This window comes from Rhinatrema bivittatum, chromosome 5, assembly GCF_901001135.1.
Source record: "Rhinatrema bivittatum chromosome 5, aRhiBiv1.1, whole genome shotgun sequence".
NCBI lineage: Eukaryota > Metazoa > Chordata > Amphibia > Gymnophiona > Rhinatrematidae > Rhinatrema > Rhinatrema bivittatum.
Genome location: NC_042619.1, coordinates 229,003,497 through 229,022,239, shown reverse-complemented (window position 1 = coordinate 229,022,239; position 18,743 = coordinate 229,003,497). Strand labels below are relative to the sequence as shown.

Here is an 18,743-nt window from a genome sequence, read left to right as displayed (position 1 = left end):
ACAGAACAAACAGACCCTCACCAAATATAGACTAAGTGGCCACAAATTTAGAAATGTGCAGACAAGAATTGAAAAAGAGACCCTAAGAAGTCAGATTGCATGTAATGCAGCACTGAAGAAATTGAAACACAAATGGAAAGTCATAAGTGATGCGCATTTCCCAAAACTGAAAGAAAATAAGACTTCCCTCTAAAAGAATGAGCAGGAAAAGTGCAGTATAATATTGGGGACATGGTGTTTATTGCAGTAAAGTCTATCATAGCCTACAATCAAGCCAGAAATATAATATGTTTATAAACTGCCTTCCTCTAATACCAGCTCAACTCAAGGTAGTCTACTACAGAACAAAATAGAACAGTAAATAATCAAATGCATTCTACTAATCATAATCAAATACATCAAGATATATACGGTAATTCATCAGTAAAATAATACAATAAGTCAAGAAGTAAACTCTGATCAACTGCACTCACTAGGCAAGGATGAGTTATTAATACAGCTGCTTGCACAATTCACATAACTGATAATTATACCTCAACAACCCACCTTGGCATACCTATGTACTTCCCGCAGGCCCACCCAGTATCTCCCCCAAAATGTCTGATTTTGTAGTTTTTGTGAAAAAAATCATTTTTCTTTTAGAGCAGTTTCTACAAATGTGTTTGTTTTGCGCATAACTTGATAGGATTGAACTTCATTCGTCATAGTAGATGATCCAGGAGGTCAAGGATTGCATTACCTGAATGTAAACTGCTTTGATGTGTCATGAAATGCAGAATACAAATAATAAAAAATATTATGTTATGTCTGGAAGCTTTGCAGATGTCACACATGGCTTTCTGCTCTTAAAGACTTGTTATCCATTCAATATTATTTAATTTGATATTTGATCTTTATCTAAAAGTAGGTCCAAGATGGATTAAATGAAAAAACTAGGCACTGAATACATAAGTAATGGATACATACTGATATAATATAATCAGATATAAGGTAGCTTGCAAAATCAGGGTGGTGGATGCCTGGAATGCTCTTTGGAAGAGGTGGTGAAGACAAGAATGGGAATGAAATTTAAAAGTGCGTGGGACAAATATAGAGGACCCCTGCTGGCTAGAGGATGGCAATGAAGAAACAGGATAACCTGTGTTAACTTTAAATCTAACCCTTCTTCGTGGGGGGTAACCTGCATGAAGCGGCTGTTACTATGCTAAACAACTTGCTGGCCAGACTGGATGGCAGGAAGGGCCATTTGGGTCTTTATCCGCCATCATTTGCTGTGGTGCTAGGATATATTTGGTAGGAATAAGGAAGTGGGTGTACTGGGGTTAGTTAAAGAACTGGTGTTAGATTAAGAACCAATTGTCACCTTGTGGAATTTGTGGTCTGGATGATTTCCAGTGGGCGGGTGCTAGAGGAGGAGTTTTTGCTGTGGAGTCTAGGGGAAGGCCTGGCTAAACACCCAAGCTTTGATTTTTTTTTTTTTTTTAATATAACAAATAGCAAATCAAAGTGACCTTTTTCACCTTCTAACTCACTGAAAATCTTTTATAGACAAATGAGGAACCAAATTAAAGATCAGAGACAAGACCGAGCATCACCAGAATTTTATAATCATCTGTTATAAGAACATAAAAAGTTGCCATTCTGGGTCAGACCAAGGGCCCATCAAGCCCAGCATCCTGTTTCCAACTGTGGACAATCCAGGTTATAAGAACCTGGCAAGTACCCAAACATTGCATAGATCCCATGCTACTGATGCTAGAAACAGCAGTGGCTATTCCCTAAGTCAGCTTGATGAGTAGCAGTTAATGGACTTCTCTAAGAACTTATCCAAATCTTTTTTAAACCCAGCTACACTAACTGCACTAACCACATCCTCTGGCAACAAATTCCAGAGTTTAATTGTGCATTGAGTGAAAAAGAATTGTCTCCAATTTTGTTTTAAATGTGCTACTTGTTAACATTTCTCTTCTATACTATGTAATTCAGGATTCCCAAACTTTTAGCTAATGTGATATTTTAGCACTTCAAAATTGTCATGACCCCAGAAGATGGCCAAAACGAATTAGGGGTGTGGTCCCACTCCTACAATCAGTCTTCACCTTTCCCATGCTTCAGCTGATCCCCCCCCCCCCTTCAACCTCTGATCTATCCATCCCTTTTCATATTCCTCCAGCTGATCCTTTCTTCCCAAGCCCTCCTTATAACCTCCAATTGATCCTCTTGTCATTCCCACCTCCCTCTCATCCCCTCTCACCTCCTCCCCTCCAACCATTCTCACACACACACCCCCCCAGCTGATCCAATTTCACCCCCACCACCACCTCTAATTTTGCTGGAACCTGAAGAGCACTGCCATTTGAGGCACCTGTGACCCATTTGGAGTTTTGACCCACTGTTGATGTAATTCTTTCCGAGCACACAGACAGATCAGTTCAGGACCAGTGGGTTATGTACCTGTACCAGCAGATGGAGAGGGAGCAAACTGATGTCACAGTATATATACTCCTGCAGTGACGACAGCCTGCCAGTATTCTCCGTCTCCAGCAGAAGGTGGACGTGCATTTCCCTATTGGGGATTGCTTTAGATTTTGGAAAGAGAAGTAGAAGAAAAAATGAATTTGCCCCGCTGTCCTGCGGTGATACCAAATGGTCCCTCCCCCATTTGAGAATTCCTGAAGTGATTTCCGTGGTCCCTCAGATGAGTGCTTTGTCCTGGTAGCTGGTTTTTCAGCCGGCGTAGATTTAACTGCTGGGACAGCTGAAAGGCAGCAGGTGTAGGAAGCCGAGCATGGTAGTGACTGCATATGCCCTCTCCCCCTGCAGCCAGAGGCAGTCTCTGTCTTCAGCCAGGAAAGGCTGAGCTCAGGTAAGATTAAAAAAAAAAATATATATATATATATCCAGGGTAGGTGCAATGGTAGTAGGTGCCCTAGGCGACTTCTGCCTTGTGCCTGCCCACCCCGTTCATGCCTCAGCCCCCCCCCCCACCCACCCCCGTGCTGCTCACGACTCAACGAATCTCTACTCTTTGCCGTGTCTGGGCTAGACGTGCACTTAAGCCATTTGTTTAGTTTGGGCGCATTGCTTGGGCGCTTATGTTTGGGACTCCTAAAATTGTGGATGCTTTAAAAAAAAAAAAAAAGAGTGGCGCCTATAGCCAAGAAATGTAAGTGCCTTTCGCTGTGCGCTGCTTCCCATATTCAGGCATCTCAGTCTGGCGTGCCCTCTAACTTGTGCCAGCTCTTCCCAGTCTGATGAGGGCCTGGGTAAAGACATGTCTGGAGGAACGCCTGATCTTGGAACTCCCTTAACTGGTTCATCAGCATGGGAAGGTAGTTTAGTGGGCACAGCACAGGTACCTCCTGGTTTGGATCCTTCTGCCTTTTCTTGGGTAGAATTTTTTCAAGGGTTGCAATCCTTTCTTCAGGTGCAATCCTCAGCCCAGCTCAATCTTGCCAAAGCAGAGCTGCAGCCTGTTACTGCTGTTAAGTGCCGGAATGCACTTAGATTAGCAGTAGGACTTCCAGATAGGGATTTGGATGCCACGGAGGACGAGGCTGATCCTGACTTCCTGGAGGATGGGGAAATTCCTCCGGGACTGGAACCGTATAGGACTATGTTGTGGTTCTTTCATAGAGTTGAGCTGCCGGCTCTGATTTCCCAGACTTTGAAAATGCTGGAAGTGCCTGGGATAGATTCCAATTCTGAACCAAAGACAAATCCCATTTTGGTCTCCTTGCGTGTAAAGCCTCTTGTTTTTCCCTGTCATGGAGGCTTGAGTGGGGTGCCCCAGAGGCTAATTTCAAAGGGGGCCGGGTTTTGGAAGGCCTGCACCCCTTGTTTCTAGTGATGGGAGAGTGTTTACTTTTTCCAAGGGGGGATGCACTTGTTTGTGCAGTCTCCAAACGAACGACTATTCCTGTAGAGGGAGGAGCAGCTTTGAAGGATGTTCATGATAGGAGGATTGAGACCATTCTTAAACAAGCATTTGAAGCAGTGGCAATGATGATGCAGATAGCTTCTTGTTTTTTCCTGGTGGCTCATTCTTGTTTACTTCTCACTGAGGAGGTCGATGACTCTGGAGTGAATTCCAGGGTAGTTATGGAACCAACAGCCTCCTTTTTGGCAGATGTGGACTGCGATTTAGTCTGCATTTAGGCCAGAGGGGTGGCTTCGATAATAGTGGCCTGGCATCAGTTATGGCTGAGAAATTGATCGACTGATACGACTTCTAAGGCTAACCTTACAAAATTGTCCTTTGAAGGCTCGCTCTTACTTGGAAGCGAGTTGGAGAAAATGGTTAGTAAATGGGGCGAACCCCCAGTTCCTTGGTTGCTGGAGGATAAGAAGCAGGTACCACGCTCCTTTACCATGAGAGGTTGTGCTCAGGGATCCAGATGTTTTCATCCCTACAGAGGAGCGACCTTCCAGTGGACTCGTCCTTTTGATAGGTTTCAGTCCTTTTGTCCTAGATAGCCCAGACGGAGCATGGTGGAATCTCCCGATCCTCCTAGTGAAGGTTTGCCAACCCACCCCCAAGAACAGGAGATAGGGGACGCCTTTCTCTCTGATAAAAGAGATGGGTCAAGATTACATCGGATCAGTGTGTCCTGAAGGTGATATGAGAAGGATATGCACTGAAGGTTTGCTGTGTTCCTCAGGACATGTTCATGGTGTCTCCCTGCAAAAGAAGCAGGTAGTGGAGTGTACATTGTCATGGCTCCTCAGTCTGAGGGCTGTGGTTTTAGTACCCACATCTCAAGAAAATATGGGGTGATATTCCATTTATTTCGTTGTGCCCAAGGAGGGCTCCTTTCGTCCCATCCTGGATCTCAAAGGGGTCAATAGTCATTTGTGGGTGACTCATTTTTGCATGGAAACCTTGCGCTCAGTGACAATGGCCATGCATTCGGGGGAATTTCTGAGCTCCCTGGATTTGTCCAAGGCATACCTTCATATTCCCATCTGATTGGAGTACCAAAGTTTTCTGCGTTTCATGATTGGGGTGTCATTATCAGTTTCAGGTGTTGCCTTTTGGTCTGGCTACTGCACCCAGAACTTTTTCCAAGCTTATAGTAGTGGTGGCGGCAAAGTTGAGAAAAGATGGGATTCTGGTTCATTTGTATATGGACAACTGGCTAATTTGGGCCAGGTCTATGGAAGAGAGCCGACTGGTGACCTGCAAGATGATTTCCCTGTTGCAAGAGCTTGGTTGGGTGGTTAACCTAGCCAAGAGCAGTCTTCAGCCATCTCAGTCATTGGAGTATCTGGGTATTAGGTTCAACACAAGGCAGAGCCAGAAGCTCATATTCAGAAGTTGATGACATAGGTGTGTCTGTTGGTGAACACTATACGCCCAACAGTGTGAGTCTATCTACAGGTACTCTGGTGGCAACCCTGGAAGTGGTGCCATAGGGGAGGGCTTACATGCATCCTCTTCAGCGCTCCCTGCTGTCTCGGGACTACTTGAATCGGCTCCACCTGCCAATGGAAGTCTGCTCTCACCTCCAGTGGTAGTTGCAAGCGGATTATCTGAGAAAGGGAGTTTTCCTGGCATTGCTGAACTGGTTGGCACTCACAACAGATGCGAGCCTCCAGGCTGGGGAACTCACGGTCAGGAACTATCTGCGCAAAGGTGCTGGAATTCAGAAGAATCTCTCTGGAACATCAATCAGCTGGGAGCCTGGGTGGTCTGGTTGGTGTGCCAGCAATTCAGTGGTAGGCTGCAAGGTTGAGCGGTCCAGGTAATGTCTGACAACGCAACGACAGTGGTTTACATCAATTGGCAGGGAGGAATCAAGAGCCAGCAAGTGTTGCAGGAAATAGACCAACTTATGGAATGGGCAGAAGTGCATCTTTAGGAGAACTTGGCCTTGAACACTGCAGGAAAAGACAATGTAAGAGCAGACTTTCTCAGGAAGGAAAGTCTGGACCCAAGAGAATGGGTATTGTCAGATGAGGCATTTCAGGTGATAGTGGATCGCTGGGGCCTTCCGTTTCTAGACCTGCTGGCGACTACTCGCAGTGCAAAGGTTCCTTGATTCTTCAGTCGCAGGAGAGATCCGAAGTCCTTGATTATTGATGCTCTTGTGCAGGTCTGGCCGGAGGACAAGCTGCTGTATGGCTTTCCTCCATGTCCCATGTTGGGCAGAATAGTTCACAGAGTCGAAGGCCACAGGGGAATGGTGTGTTTGGTGGCACCGGATTGGCACAGGAGACTATGGTATGCAGATCTGCGAAGACTCCTAGTAGACTCCCTCTTCGACTTCCGGCACACAGGAATCTGTTCCAGCAGAGACCTGTCCTTCATGAAGATCCAACTTGGTTTTGTCTTAGGTATGGCCCTTGAGAAGTCTTGCTTGTTGAAGCGTGGATATTCTTCTGTGATGATTGCCACCTTGCTATGAGCATGAAAATTCTCCACTTCCCTGGCCTGTGTATGAGGCTTGGTGTGAGAATCAAGGAGTATTGTCTCATTCAGTTAGGATCCCGCTCATTTTGGAATTTTTGCAGGATGGGTTGAATAAAGGGTTAGCCCTTAATTCCTTGAAGGTATGGGTAACAGCTCTTGCCTGTTTCAGGGGGTCATGTGAATGGTAAATCCTTATCGTCTCATCCTGATGTGGCCCGTTCCTTGTGGGGAGTGAAACATCTTCATCCTCCCTTGTGGTTACTGATACTCTTGTGGAGTCTTAAACTGGTTTTGGACATTTTTTTTTGCGGGACCTACATTTCGACCGATGCACTCCCTTTCCTTGCGCTTACTGACCTTGTGTTTACGGTGTTTCTGGTGGTAATATGTTCTGTGCGTTGAATTTCTGAGCTGCTGCCCTTGTCTTGTCGGGAACCATTCCTTCGTGTGATAGGAGTGATTCAACTGCGTACTGTTCATTCCTTCTTTCTTGCCTAAAGTGGTCTCAGATTTTCACTTGAATCAGTCCATTTCTTTGCCGTCTCTGGATAAGGTACAAGATGGTACAAGATGAAGCCTACACTAAGATATCAACCTATAACCCGTAGAAATCTAACCCCGGTTATGATCTCACCAGTCACACAATTACTTGGTTTGGCTCTATTCACCTTATCACTCTTCAATGCCCAATCTATCACAAAAAAAAACCCACATCCTTAATGACCATCTGCTAGATACCAAACCAGACATCTGTGCCATCACAGAGACCTGGTTAAAATCCTCAGACACAGTCCTAATAAATCAATTGCCTACACAGACATATGATGTCTTCTCCTTACCCAGAAAGAAAAAAAAAGGAGGAGGTCTCCTAATAGCTGCAAAAAAACTTTTTAACCTCACGCAACAACCTATCTATACTATACCCAAACTTGAGGTAGGCTTATTCAAGTCTAAGTCACTTCAAATTCTCCTCACCTACGCTCCTCCCGGACTTTTAGATCAAGATGCCTCTCCCATGATAGAGGTTATAGCCAAATACTTAAAACTAGACTCTCCTGCCATAATCATTGGAGATTTTAACCTCCACATTGATGCCAATCCTCGATCGACCAACTGTGATGCTTTCCTATCAGCACTCTCGGACATGGGCTTCAAACAGCACATTAACCAACCAACACATAAAGCAGGTCACACTCTTGACCTTATCTTCACAAATTCTAATCTCACCCCACTCTCACCCCCCATATGCTTACCAGTCCCATGGTCAGATCATTTTATGATCAACTCCACCTTCAGGTCATTGACAGGATTGACCACACCTCATCAGCCTACAACTCTATACTACAGAAAAACTTGTTCTTCAGAAGATCTTGGCAAATCCCTGATCAGAAAACTCCCAAACTTGGATCTTTCAAATCCCAATTCAGCTATCACATCATGGCAAAACATCACCGAAATGATAGCCAACGAATTATGCCCATTGTCAAGAAAAATTATAAACCCCTCCCATAAAAATAAGCAACCATGGTTCTCAAACGAACTCCGCACTCAGAAGCAAAATCTAAGACGGAAAGAAAAAGAATGGAGGAAGAATTCTAATCCCCTCACTCTTTCCATATACAAAACTACTCTCCACCAGTACAGATCAGCAACACTCCGAACAAAAAGAGATTTCTATGCTCACCGCATCCACGATATGCTATATGATGCGAGGGCCCTCTTCTCCTATGTTTCGGAACTTACCAAAACGGCTCTTCCTAATATCCCTGACGATACAGCTCAATCAAAGGCCAATGACCTGGCCTTATTCTTTCAAAATAAAATCACCAATACCCTGGCTAGATTACCTGTCAACACAAATCCTACTCTTCCGGACACAGTTCTCCTACCAAACTTAGACATAAGATTGGACTCCTTTGATTCGACCCACACTTTAGAGGTGGAATCGCTGATAAAAAGAATGAAACCTTCGACCCACCCGCTGGACCAAATACCCTCCAAGTTACTGATTCTCATTCCAGAATACATATCCAAATTTCTAGCTGATATCATCAATTGTTCCCTTACACAAGGAACATTCCCGGACGCGCTCAAATTGGCCACGCTCAAACCCATACTCAAAAAATCCAACCTGGACCCGGAAGACCTCAACAATTACCGTCCCATATCAAATCTCCCATTTGTATCTAAGATCATGGAGAAAATTGTAAATAAGCAACTTTCAAATTACCTAGAAGACCACAATATACTTCACACGTCACAATATGGTTTCCGAAAAGAACACAATACGGAAACCCTCCTCACCTCCCTCCTGGATCAACTATATATTGGTTTTGATAAAGGACAGTCATTTCTCTTAGCTCTCCTCGACATCTCTGCGGCTTTTGATACGGTAAATCACAACATCCTCCTAAACCGACTCTCAGACATAGGAATTACAGGTTCAGCCCTCAGATGGTTCGAATCTTTCCTCAGTAATAGAGGCTATAAGGTAAAAATTAAAAACATGGAATCACCTCATACTAATGCTCCTTTTGGCATCCCCCAGGGCTCCTCCCTTTCACCCACCCTGTTTAATATCTACATTCTCCCCCTCTGCCACCTACTTTCAAACCTCAAACTCAAATTTTATATTTACGCAGATGACCTTCAAATTTTAATCCCTATATCCAAATCATTGGACTCAACACTCAGGTTATGGAACTCTCATCTACAAACTATAAACCACTACTTATCCAGCCTCAACCTTGTGCTCAACACTTCTAAAACCGAACTCTTGCTAATTACTCCAGAAGGTAGTCCCATACTTCTCCAATCACAAAATATTCCACATATATCACACGCCAGAGATCTTGGAGTCTTAATCGACAGTCACCTGAACCTAAAGCATTTTATAAAACACACTACTAAGGAGTGCTTTTACAAGTTACAAGTACTCAAACTCAAACCGCTCCTATTCCACTACGATTTCAGATCCGTCCTCCAAGCCATTCTGTTCTCCAAGATCGACTATTGTAACTCCATTCTGCATGGTCTTCCAGCCTCTACCATTAAACCGCTCCAGCTGCTACAAAATGCAGCGGCAAGGATTTTGACAAATACCAATCGGAGAGAGCATATTTCTCCCATCCTAAAAGATCTCCACTGGCTCCCAGTAAATTTCCGGATCCTCCATAAATCTCTCACAATCATTCATAAAAATATCCACCATCAAACCCCGCTTGACCTGTCTCATCCTCTCAGACTGCACTCGACAGCCAGGCCTTTAAGGGATGCTTACAAGGGATCTTTACACGTTCCTACTATCAAATTAGTGCACCACGCATACCTCAGAGACCGGTCTTTTTCTACCGCAGGCCCTTCCATGTGGAACGCCATGCCTCCGGACCTCAGACTGGAGACTTGTCTAACAACTTTTAAAAAGAAACTAAAGACATGGCTGTTCAGCAAAGCCTTCCCCTCTACAAACTCCATTGCCTGATCTAGAATTGTACACCACACATCTCTGGAAACAAAACTCTCCAAATTTTTCATACATAATATCCATTAAAGAGAGGTTGGCCCCTTGCCCCCTCTTCTGTATATAGTATTTATTCTATTTTATTTCATTTTATTTATATATTTATTGCTCCGTTCACCCCTTCTTTATTTTCCTACTCCAAGTTAAGGCGTCCTTGTTATAATGTAACTGTATGCTCCGTATCTCTTGTTGATTGGTTAATTGTATATTCTGCTTAGTTCATTGTAAACCGAATTGATTTGATTTGTATCAAGAAAGTCGGTATATAAAAGCCTTAATAAATAAAATAAAAAAAAATAAATAAGGAAAGAGATGCGAAGGAATATTGCTTGTTGTGTCCCTTGGATGTCAAGAGATATGTCTGGAAGTATCTGGAGGTTTCTAAGCCTTTCTGAAAGACGGATCGCCTGTTTGTCCTTTGTGGTGGAGGTAAACAGGGCGAGCTGGCTTCGCGGACTATAGTAGCCCGCTGGTATAAGGAGGTAGTCATGTTCACTTATGTGGCTGCTGAAAAACTGTGGCCTACTCAGATTAGGGCTCATTCCACTAGGGCCCAGCCCGTGTCATGGGCGGAGGTTAGATTGTTGTCTCCCATCGACATTTGCCGAGGTACAGTATGGTCCTCCTTACGCACCTTTTCCAGGTATTATTGTCTGGATGTGCAGATACAGGAGGAACCAGACTTTTTTGACTGGAGTGCAGGCAGCCTCCAACCCTATTCAGGAGTAGCTTTGGTACATGCCACTGGTCCTGAACCCATCTGTCTATGTGCTAGGAAATGAGAAATTACTCCTTACTTGATAATTTCCTTTTCCTTAATATAGACAGATGGTTTCAGCTTCCCGCCTTTGGCTGCCGAATGTTTGTTATAGTCCTCCTGGGTGACTTCGTGTTCCAGGGGTTACTGTTAAATGTGACTCCAGTCCCTAGACTATTGTTAATATATTTCTTATCTGAGCTCATTGTTTCATGTTGGCTGAGTATTGAAATGGTTATCTGGTTTTTTTTGTTTTGTATTTCATTTAAAGTTTATTGAGGCCAAACCAAGTACAAAACATATACAATCCTGTGTACGGGTAACATCTTAACAAAATATACAGTATATTGGCCAAACAGTTTATATTTTTCCAACCCTTCCCTCCCTTCCCCTACTTTTGATCATCCATCACCTTTTTTTAAAATTAAATTATAAGTATCTGACTATATAGTAAGAAAAAAAAGGCTCAAATATTGAACGCAGGTTCCATAGCACCTTTTTGATGCTTACATTATGCAGCTCCCTTCTTTATCCATGGTTATCTGTTTTTAATTAAGATTTTGCTAGTCTGTCTTGCAGTTGCTTTTGAAGAGAACACTGGCAGGCTGATGTTGCTGCAGGAGTATATATACTGTGACGTGAGTTTGCTCTGTCTCCATCTGCTGGTAGAGGTGCATAACCCACCAGTCCTGAACCCATCTGTCTATATTAAGGAAAAGGAAATTATCAGGTAAGTAGTAATTTCTCATTTTAACACTTTTTTTTTTTTTGTATTTTGACAATGCTTGTACAGAACTGTCATATGAGTATAGTTGCTTGAGTTTTTACCTCTGGCATTCGGAGCCATTTGAGTTCTTCTCGTCTGCTGTTTTGTTTTTTGTTCTTTTTAGTGACCATGTCCAAGCCATGAAGGACAGAAAGTCTTTGCAGTCTCTTTTGGCCAAATGTCAGGAGGACCTGCCTGCCCGGAGAATGAAAGACAGTTACACTGAGGTGGTGTTACCCTTAGGAAGCCAGCCTCAGCTGCGGGAGAAGTACCTCAACGTGTACAACAGTGTAAGGTAGCTATTTATTAAATGGACTTTCTTTGCTGAATACAGCAAAGTTTTATTGGTAGGGGGGAGGGGAGTGATTGTCAGTTTGAAAAGTACATCTTTTTTTATTTTTATAATTTTCTCTTTATTAAATTTCCAATGAAATTACATTTCTCTTTATAAAACAAAGGAAATAACATGCATCAATAAACACAAAGGTAACTCTTTTCCATAATTAACGTATTCTTTATTTATAACCCATAATCTGGGGGAGTACTAGGAAATATAGTATATACTAACACATAGTATCTACCTATAAAGTATATGCATACATACATACCCAGCAAAAAAAATATTGAGGTGAGAGGAGTTATATCACTTTACTGGTCGTCATTCTCTGTTATACGAACTGGATTCTTATCAGATAAGAAAGTCTCTAAATGTAAAGGATCAGCAAATCTAAACTTCTTCCCCTGAAAGTTCACACAACAAAAACAGGGAAATAAAAAAAAAAAAGTTCTCAGAGCCACCGTCTGCTCTTTCAGAGACAAAAAATGTCTTCGAGCTTGTGTAGCTCTGGAGACATCTGGGAAGATTTGTATTTTCTGTCCACAAAATAGAGTGCCTTTCTTTCTAAGGACATTTTGGAATACATTATCTTTATCTTGTTCACACAGAAATGAAACAAAAAGTGTAGATCTATTGTTAATAATATCTATTGATTCCTCTAGAAAAGTGGATATACCCACACTAGAGGCTTCAACCATTTCTTCATTTTGAGTCATTTCCATTCTCATTAAACTTTTGGGAAAATAAAATATCTTTGATATCTTAGGTAACATGTCTTCCTCAAATTGTAATATTTCCTTCAAAAATTTCTTAATCATCTTTGATTAATCCAGATCTTGTGTTCCTTATTTCACAGGTTTGGCAGGATTCTTGAAGATCTTGACAGCTTGGGAGGTATTTTCTTAAGTTACACTTCCTACATTAAAAGGAATTTGTAATCCTGACTTATTCTTTTACGTTAGCTAGTGTAATATAGTAAAGGGGCCAGGTGTAGTAGACCAGGCTTAAGCATGAACATTTCATTTGCCTTGTGATCAATTTGCCTTAAAAGAAAACTGAACACATAAGAACATAAGAACATGCCATACTGGGTCAGACCAAGGGTCCATCAAGCCCAGCATCCTGTTTCCAACCGTGGCCAATCCAGGCCATAAGAACCTGGCAAGTACCCAAAAACTATGTCTATTCCATGTTACCATTGCTAATGGCAGTGGCTATTCTCTAAGTCAACTTAATAGCAGGTAATGGACTTCTCCTCCAAGAACTTATCCAATCCTTTTTTAAATACAGCTATACTAACTGCACTAACCACATCCTCTGGCAACAAATTCCAGAGTTTAATTGTGCATTGAGTGAAAAAGAACTTTCTCTGATTAGTTTTAAATGTGCCACATGCTAACTTCATGGAGTGCCCCCTAGTCTTTCTATTATCTGAAAGAGTAAATAACCGATTCACATCTACCCATTCTAGACCTCTCATGATTTTAAACACCTCTATCATATCCCTCCTCAGCCGTCTCTTCTCCAAGCTGAAAAGTCCTAACCTCTTTAGTCTTTCCTCATAGGAGAGCTGTTCCATTCCCCTTATCATTTTGGTAGCCCTTCTCTGTACCTTTTCCATCGCAATAATATCTTTTTTGAGATTTGGCGACCAGAATTGTACACAGTATTCAAGGTGCGGTCTCACCATGGAGCTATACAGAGACATTATGACATTTTCCGTTTTATTCACCATTCCCTTTCTAATAATTCCCAACATTCGGTTTGTTTTTTTGACTGCAACAGTACACTGAACCGACTATTTCAATGTGTCATCCACTATGACGCCTAGATCTTTCTTGGGTTGTAGCACCTAATATGGAACCTAACATTGTGTAACTATAGCATGGGTTATTTTTCCCTATATGCATCACCTTGCACTTACCCACATTAAATTTTATCTGCCATTTTGATGCCCAATTTTCCAGTCTCACAAGGTCTTCCTGCAATTTATCACAATCTGCTTGTGATTTAACTACTCTGAACAATTTTGTATCATCTGCAAATTTGATTATCTCACTCGTATTTCTTTCCAGATCATTTATAAATATATTGAAAAGTGAGGGTCCCAATACAGATCCCTGAGACTCTCCACTGCCCACTCCCTTCCACTGAGAAAATAGTCCATTTAATCCTACTCTGTTTCCTGTCTTTTAGCCAGTTTGTAATCCACGAAAGGACATCGCCACCTATCCCTTGACTTTTTTTACTTTTCCTAGATTAGTGTACTGTGCAAAATTTTACTAGCTCATCTGGTTTGGTGTAATACCTGCACTGTACCTATTACAAAATTCAGCCTTTAAGTTGCCATTATTGAAACGCTTTCATCTGAAACCCCAGCAGCTGGCTTGTTCAGAGCAGCACCATAGTCTGACTTTTTTTAAAAATATTATTTGGTATTCATTGGTTTGGTGCTGTATATGAGCTGTCCTTTGATGCAGTCTAGCCAATGCCACTGTGTCCATTAACGACAACTAGAAAAGCAAAGTTGTAATTGAGCCTGTGCTTGAGCCTGTCAGAAGTGGAAACCTATGGTGGGAGCATGGAGATCTCTGAGCTCGGCAGGGGGCTTGAAGCAGCAACAACAGTGAAGGATCAAGAGTTCAGTGAGCATCAAACCTTACATTAGAGAAAGTTGCTTTTTCTTTTCTCCTCTTGCAAGGTTGTCACTCAGCATTTTTGCACTAGAATGCCATTAGAGAGAATCCTGTCTTGGAGCTGATTTTTAGGTGGGCCAAATTAAAATGTCCCTTTCATGATTTCCTTTTGACCTTGCTGCTGATTTAAGCTACAGACGAAATAAATGTCTGATGGTCCTTGCTCAAAAAGGGCTTGATTTTCAAAAGCATGTACACGTGTAAAACTGGATTTTAAACGTGTAAATGCACTTTGAAAATTGCTACAATATATGCCATTGAATTGTCCATAAGATTTATCCGCATAAGTTGCTTTTGAAAATTGCCATGTTAGTATGTTACATTTATGTGTGCAACTCCTTTTAAAATTACCTCCAAACTGAATAGCAAAGGTGAACAGCAGCCTAGAGGTGTTTGTATATTGCTTACCTCCACTGTTTCTGCTCCTAGGTAGCACAATCTTAATTTTTTTTTTAATTTCATGAGTGTTTAAGCAAATTCTTGTGAAAAACACAATTTTTGATTTCCAGTTTACATGTTCTACTGGAAACCATAATAAAATCTCCCTTATTCATGTTTTGACTTTGGTACACACTCCCTTCTTCTGTCCTATTCTTCTTTTGTTGGTGATGCATTTTGGTTTCGGAAAGAAGACTCCTGTGTTATCTCCACATTCCTTTAGCTTGTAGTGAGGCTTTCAGGCTTATGTAATACTGTGCGCTCAGGCTAGCGCACTGGTTAACCTGTGGCTGGACGAGCGTTTTAGACGTGCATCTGTAACCTCTTATGCAATAAGGGGATTAGCGGGTCCAAACCAGCGCATAGCTAATAGAGCTCATCTCATGAAAATTCATGTTGATGAGGATATTGGCTATTACCCAGTTATGTAAAAAATAAATGTTCACCCGATGTGCACATTTTTTTATATCAAAAATTAATGCCTGCCTCAGAACAGGTGTTAAATCTTGAGTCCTTAAAGTTAACAGAAAAGCAGAAAATACTGCTTTTCTTTCGTTCCTCTGACTTAATATCGTGGCTGTATTATGTTGAAGAAACTAAAAAAAGGAGTAAAATAAAAAAAAAAAAGTCTTACCAGCGGTCAGGTTAAGAAAATGGACACTCAATTAATCAAGTTTACTTAGAGAAGAGCCACTGCCATAAATTGCATCAGTAGCATGGGATCTTCTTAGTGTTTGGGTACTTGCCAGGTTCTTGTGGCCTGGTTTTGGCCTCTGTTGGAAACAGGATGCTGGGCTTGATGGACCCTTGGTCTGACCCAGTATGGCAATTTCTTATGTACTTATGTTCTTAATTGACCAGCATCTATTTTCCTAACCCGTGACTGTACACAGGTTAGGAAAATGGCTGCTCGTAAAATTGAACATCCTTTTCCTAACCCACATACAGCCACTTCTCCTGGGTGCCTGATGCTGAGGAGGCACTAGGGTTGCACAATTTTCCCTAAGGCCTCCTTTTTAACGCAGCAGCTCATTTTCCTGCTGCATCACGTGCTCGGGAGACATAGATGAGCACGCATCAGCAAAGCGGGCATTCAATGATGAACGTCCGTCTTTTTGTACGCCAATATTGCATCAGTCTGTTTGTGATGTGTTACTGTCCAGTCCATGACACACTGGTTCTGTTTCTTACACCCCACTGATGAAATTAGTGAAAATAAAACAGAGTACCTTGTAGAGAGGAACCGTTGATAAGTCTTAAGAGATGTTTTAAGATGCAAGCTTTCAGAACTACTAAAGTAAAATGTCAATAATAACAAGCAACACATGGGGCTTTTGCAGTAATTGTACTCTTGTGGTTTAACCAAACTAAACACTTCATACCGGCAGCTTAAGAAAGATCTTTTATTAGATCACATATGGAATATTAGAATATTCCAGGAGTGGCAATTCAGAAGCAATCTCAGAGAGGTTTATTTACAAATAGGTTAAATCCAATTTACACACTAATGAGTTTGTTTTCATAACATTTTCTAATTGGTTGACATTTGTACAACATCCTCTTAATAGCATGGTTTATAATTTTATCTCATACATATTCATGAGCTGGGACTCTTGTGATTTCTTGTCAGTTGAGCCTAGAAGGCAGGAACGAAATTTAAGACTAAACTTGACATCCTTGCTAAACTTGGCCTTCCGCACTTCCTATATGCTGATGATGTGCAGATACTCATTCCGGTTAAAGACTCAATACACAAAGCCATTGAAATTTGGAAATCTGCCCTCTGAGATCAGCAGCCTTCTATCCAACAACTATCTCGCCCTCAACGCTGCTAAAACGGAACTCATCCTCATATCACCCCCCAACATCTCCTCCACTCTTCTTATGACCCCTCCACTCACACATAACAATGATCCCTCCACTAACATCACATTCCCTACTCATGTACGAAGCCTCGGCGTATCCCTAGACAGTCACCTCAACTGCAAAAAATTCATCAATAACACTCTCAAAGACTGCTTCTTCAAATTGCACACCCTAAAAAGACTCAAACCTCTATTACATCTCAGCGACTTCCGTACCATATTACAAGCCCTCATACTATCGAAAATAGATTACTGCAACTCCTTGTTCCTAGGCCTGCCTAAAAGCACCATACAGCCACTGCAACTCCTCCAAAATGCAGCTGCCCGGATACTCACCAACACCCACAAAAATGATCACATAACCCCGGTACTCAAACATCTGCATTGGTTACCCGTAGCATCCAGAATCACCTTCAAAGCCCTCACACTAATACACAAATCTCTTCACAACCAGGACATGCATTGGTACAATGAACATTTCTCCTTTCACAACAATAACAGACCCACTAGAAAACAATACCTGGCCACACTACATACCCCCTCACCCAAGCTCACTAAGCTCCGCACCACAAGCGAAAGGGCCCACTCCCTAGCAGGTCCTTTTCTCTGGAATAAACTACCCACCTCTCTCCGCCAAGAAACCTGCCCAAAAATATTCAGGCAAAACCTCAAGACCTGGTTCTTCAAGCACTCATACACCTAACCTACACCCAACCTCCCGCACCCCGTCTCCAATCCCGTCCTTCTCTCCTCCTCCTCCCCACCCCCTCACTCTCTCCATTTACTCCACTTATATTTAACACTATCCCATTTCCCTCTTGCAATCCGCTGCATATCTGCCTCATAAGCTCCTAAAACTTCATTTCTCTACTAAGTTTATTCACGGTTTCCCTTCAAAGTATACGTATCCCTCCTCTAAGTGTATTTATGGACATTATAAGTGTATTTAAGGACATTATAAGTGTACATAAGGATATTATAATCTCACACACGTGTATATTTACCTCCTCTAAATGTAGATTTCCCTACCTATTTTCAGAATTCTCTGCTCCTCCAAGTTTAGCTAACCTTAATTACGTAACCTCCTTAGATATTTGTTACTTGTAAAGACTAATTTGTTATATGTAAAAACTAATGGTTTAACTGTTCCTCATATAATCATGCAATAATTGTAAAGCCTGTTGCTAAATTTTTGTTATCTGTAAACCGATGAGATGTTCCCAACGTTCGTCGGTATATAAAAGCCAATAAATAAATAAATAAATATTTTTTTATTATTTTTTTTTTACTTTTGGCCTACATTCTAGCATTTCAGCATATTTTGGCATGTCAGCAATGTTCAATAATTCTACAAGTCTAATTAGTGTAAATTCACAGTACAGTAATAGCTTTATAGGAAAAACCTTTTCAGTGCACCCTAACATTATTTTGTGGTTTTGGTGATGGTAAATATGTTTGTGATTTCAGCCCATCATAAACAAGCACACACATACAGACAAACACACTAACGTAAGTCCTATTACTTAGTGCCTTATTTTCTCTGCAGATAAACCAAAATCCATTTCCTAGATGGCTGCTATTAAGAGTGAGACACTTTGGTGGCGCTGTATGTTTATGCTTCCATTAGACAGGTGAAGGCCGAGTCTAGTCCAGCTTAGCTTTATTAAAAACTACTGTGCTGTTCTTGTGTTTATGGTCCTGTTGGGACACATGCAGACTGCTTTAATTCACTATGCCACCTTTTTCTCCATAGTTCTCATATCCTATACTCATACCAAAGCAGAAGCTTCCCGGATGTCTCCTCTCTCTATTGTCACGGCCCTGGTGGATAAAATTGGTAAATAATACAAAGCTGTTATTTTTCTTTGAAGGACCACACCTCTCACAACTGCTCATGAATGCTTATTAGCCAGACTCAGCGAAACAGCCACTTGATCATAGAAGGGTAATAA

General features: G+C 41.8%; 1 protein-coding gene across 6 annotated transcripts in view; it reads left to right on the top strand.

Moving 5' to 3' along the window:
• The window catches only part of ACOT9 (acyl-CoA thioesterase 9), a 139,177-nt gene that overhangs the window by 47,457 nt on the left and 72,977 nt on the right, over positions 1-18,743 (top strand). For 5 of the 6 annotated variants that reach the window (XM_029603405.1, XM_029603404.1, XM_029603409.1 and 2 more), the window contains 3 exons: positions 11,580-11,750; positions 12,649-12,686; positions 18,545-18,628. In XM_029603405.1, coding sequence (XP_029459265.1) covers positions 11,580-11,750; positions 12,649-12,686; positions 18,545-18,628 — 293 coding nt within the window. The remainder of the gene's footprint in view (positions 1-11,579; positions 11,751-12,648; positions 12,687-18,544; positions 18,629-18,743) is intronic. The other variant, XM_029603406.1, reaches the window with a different exon arrangement.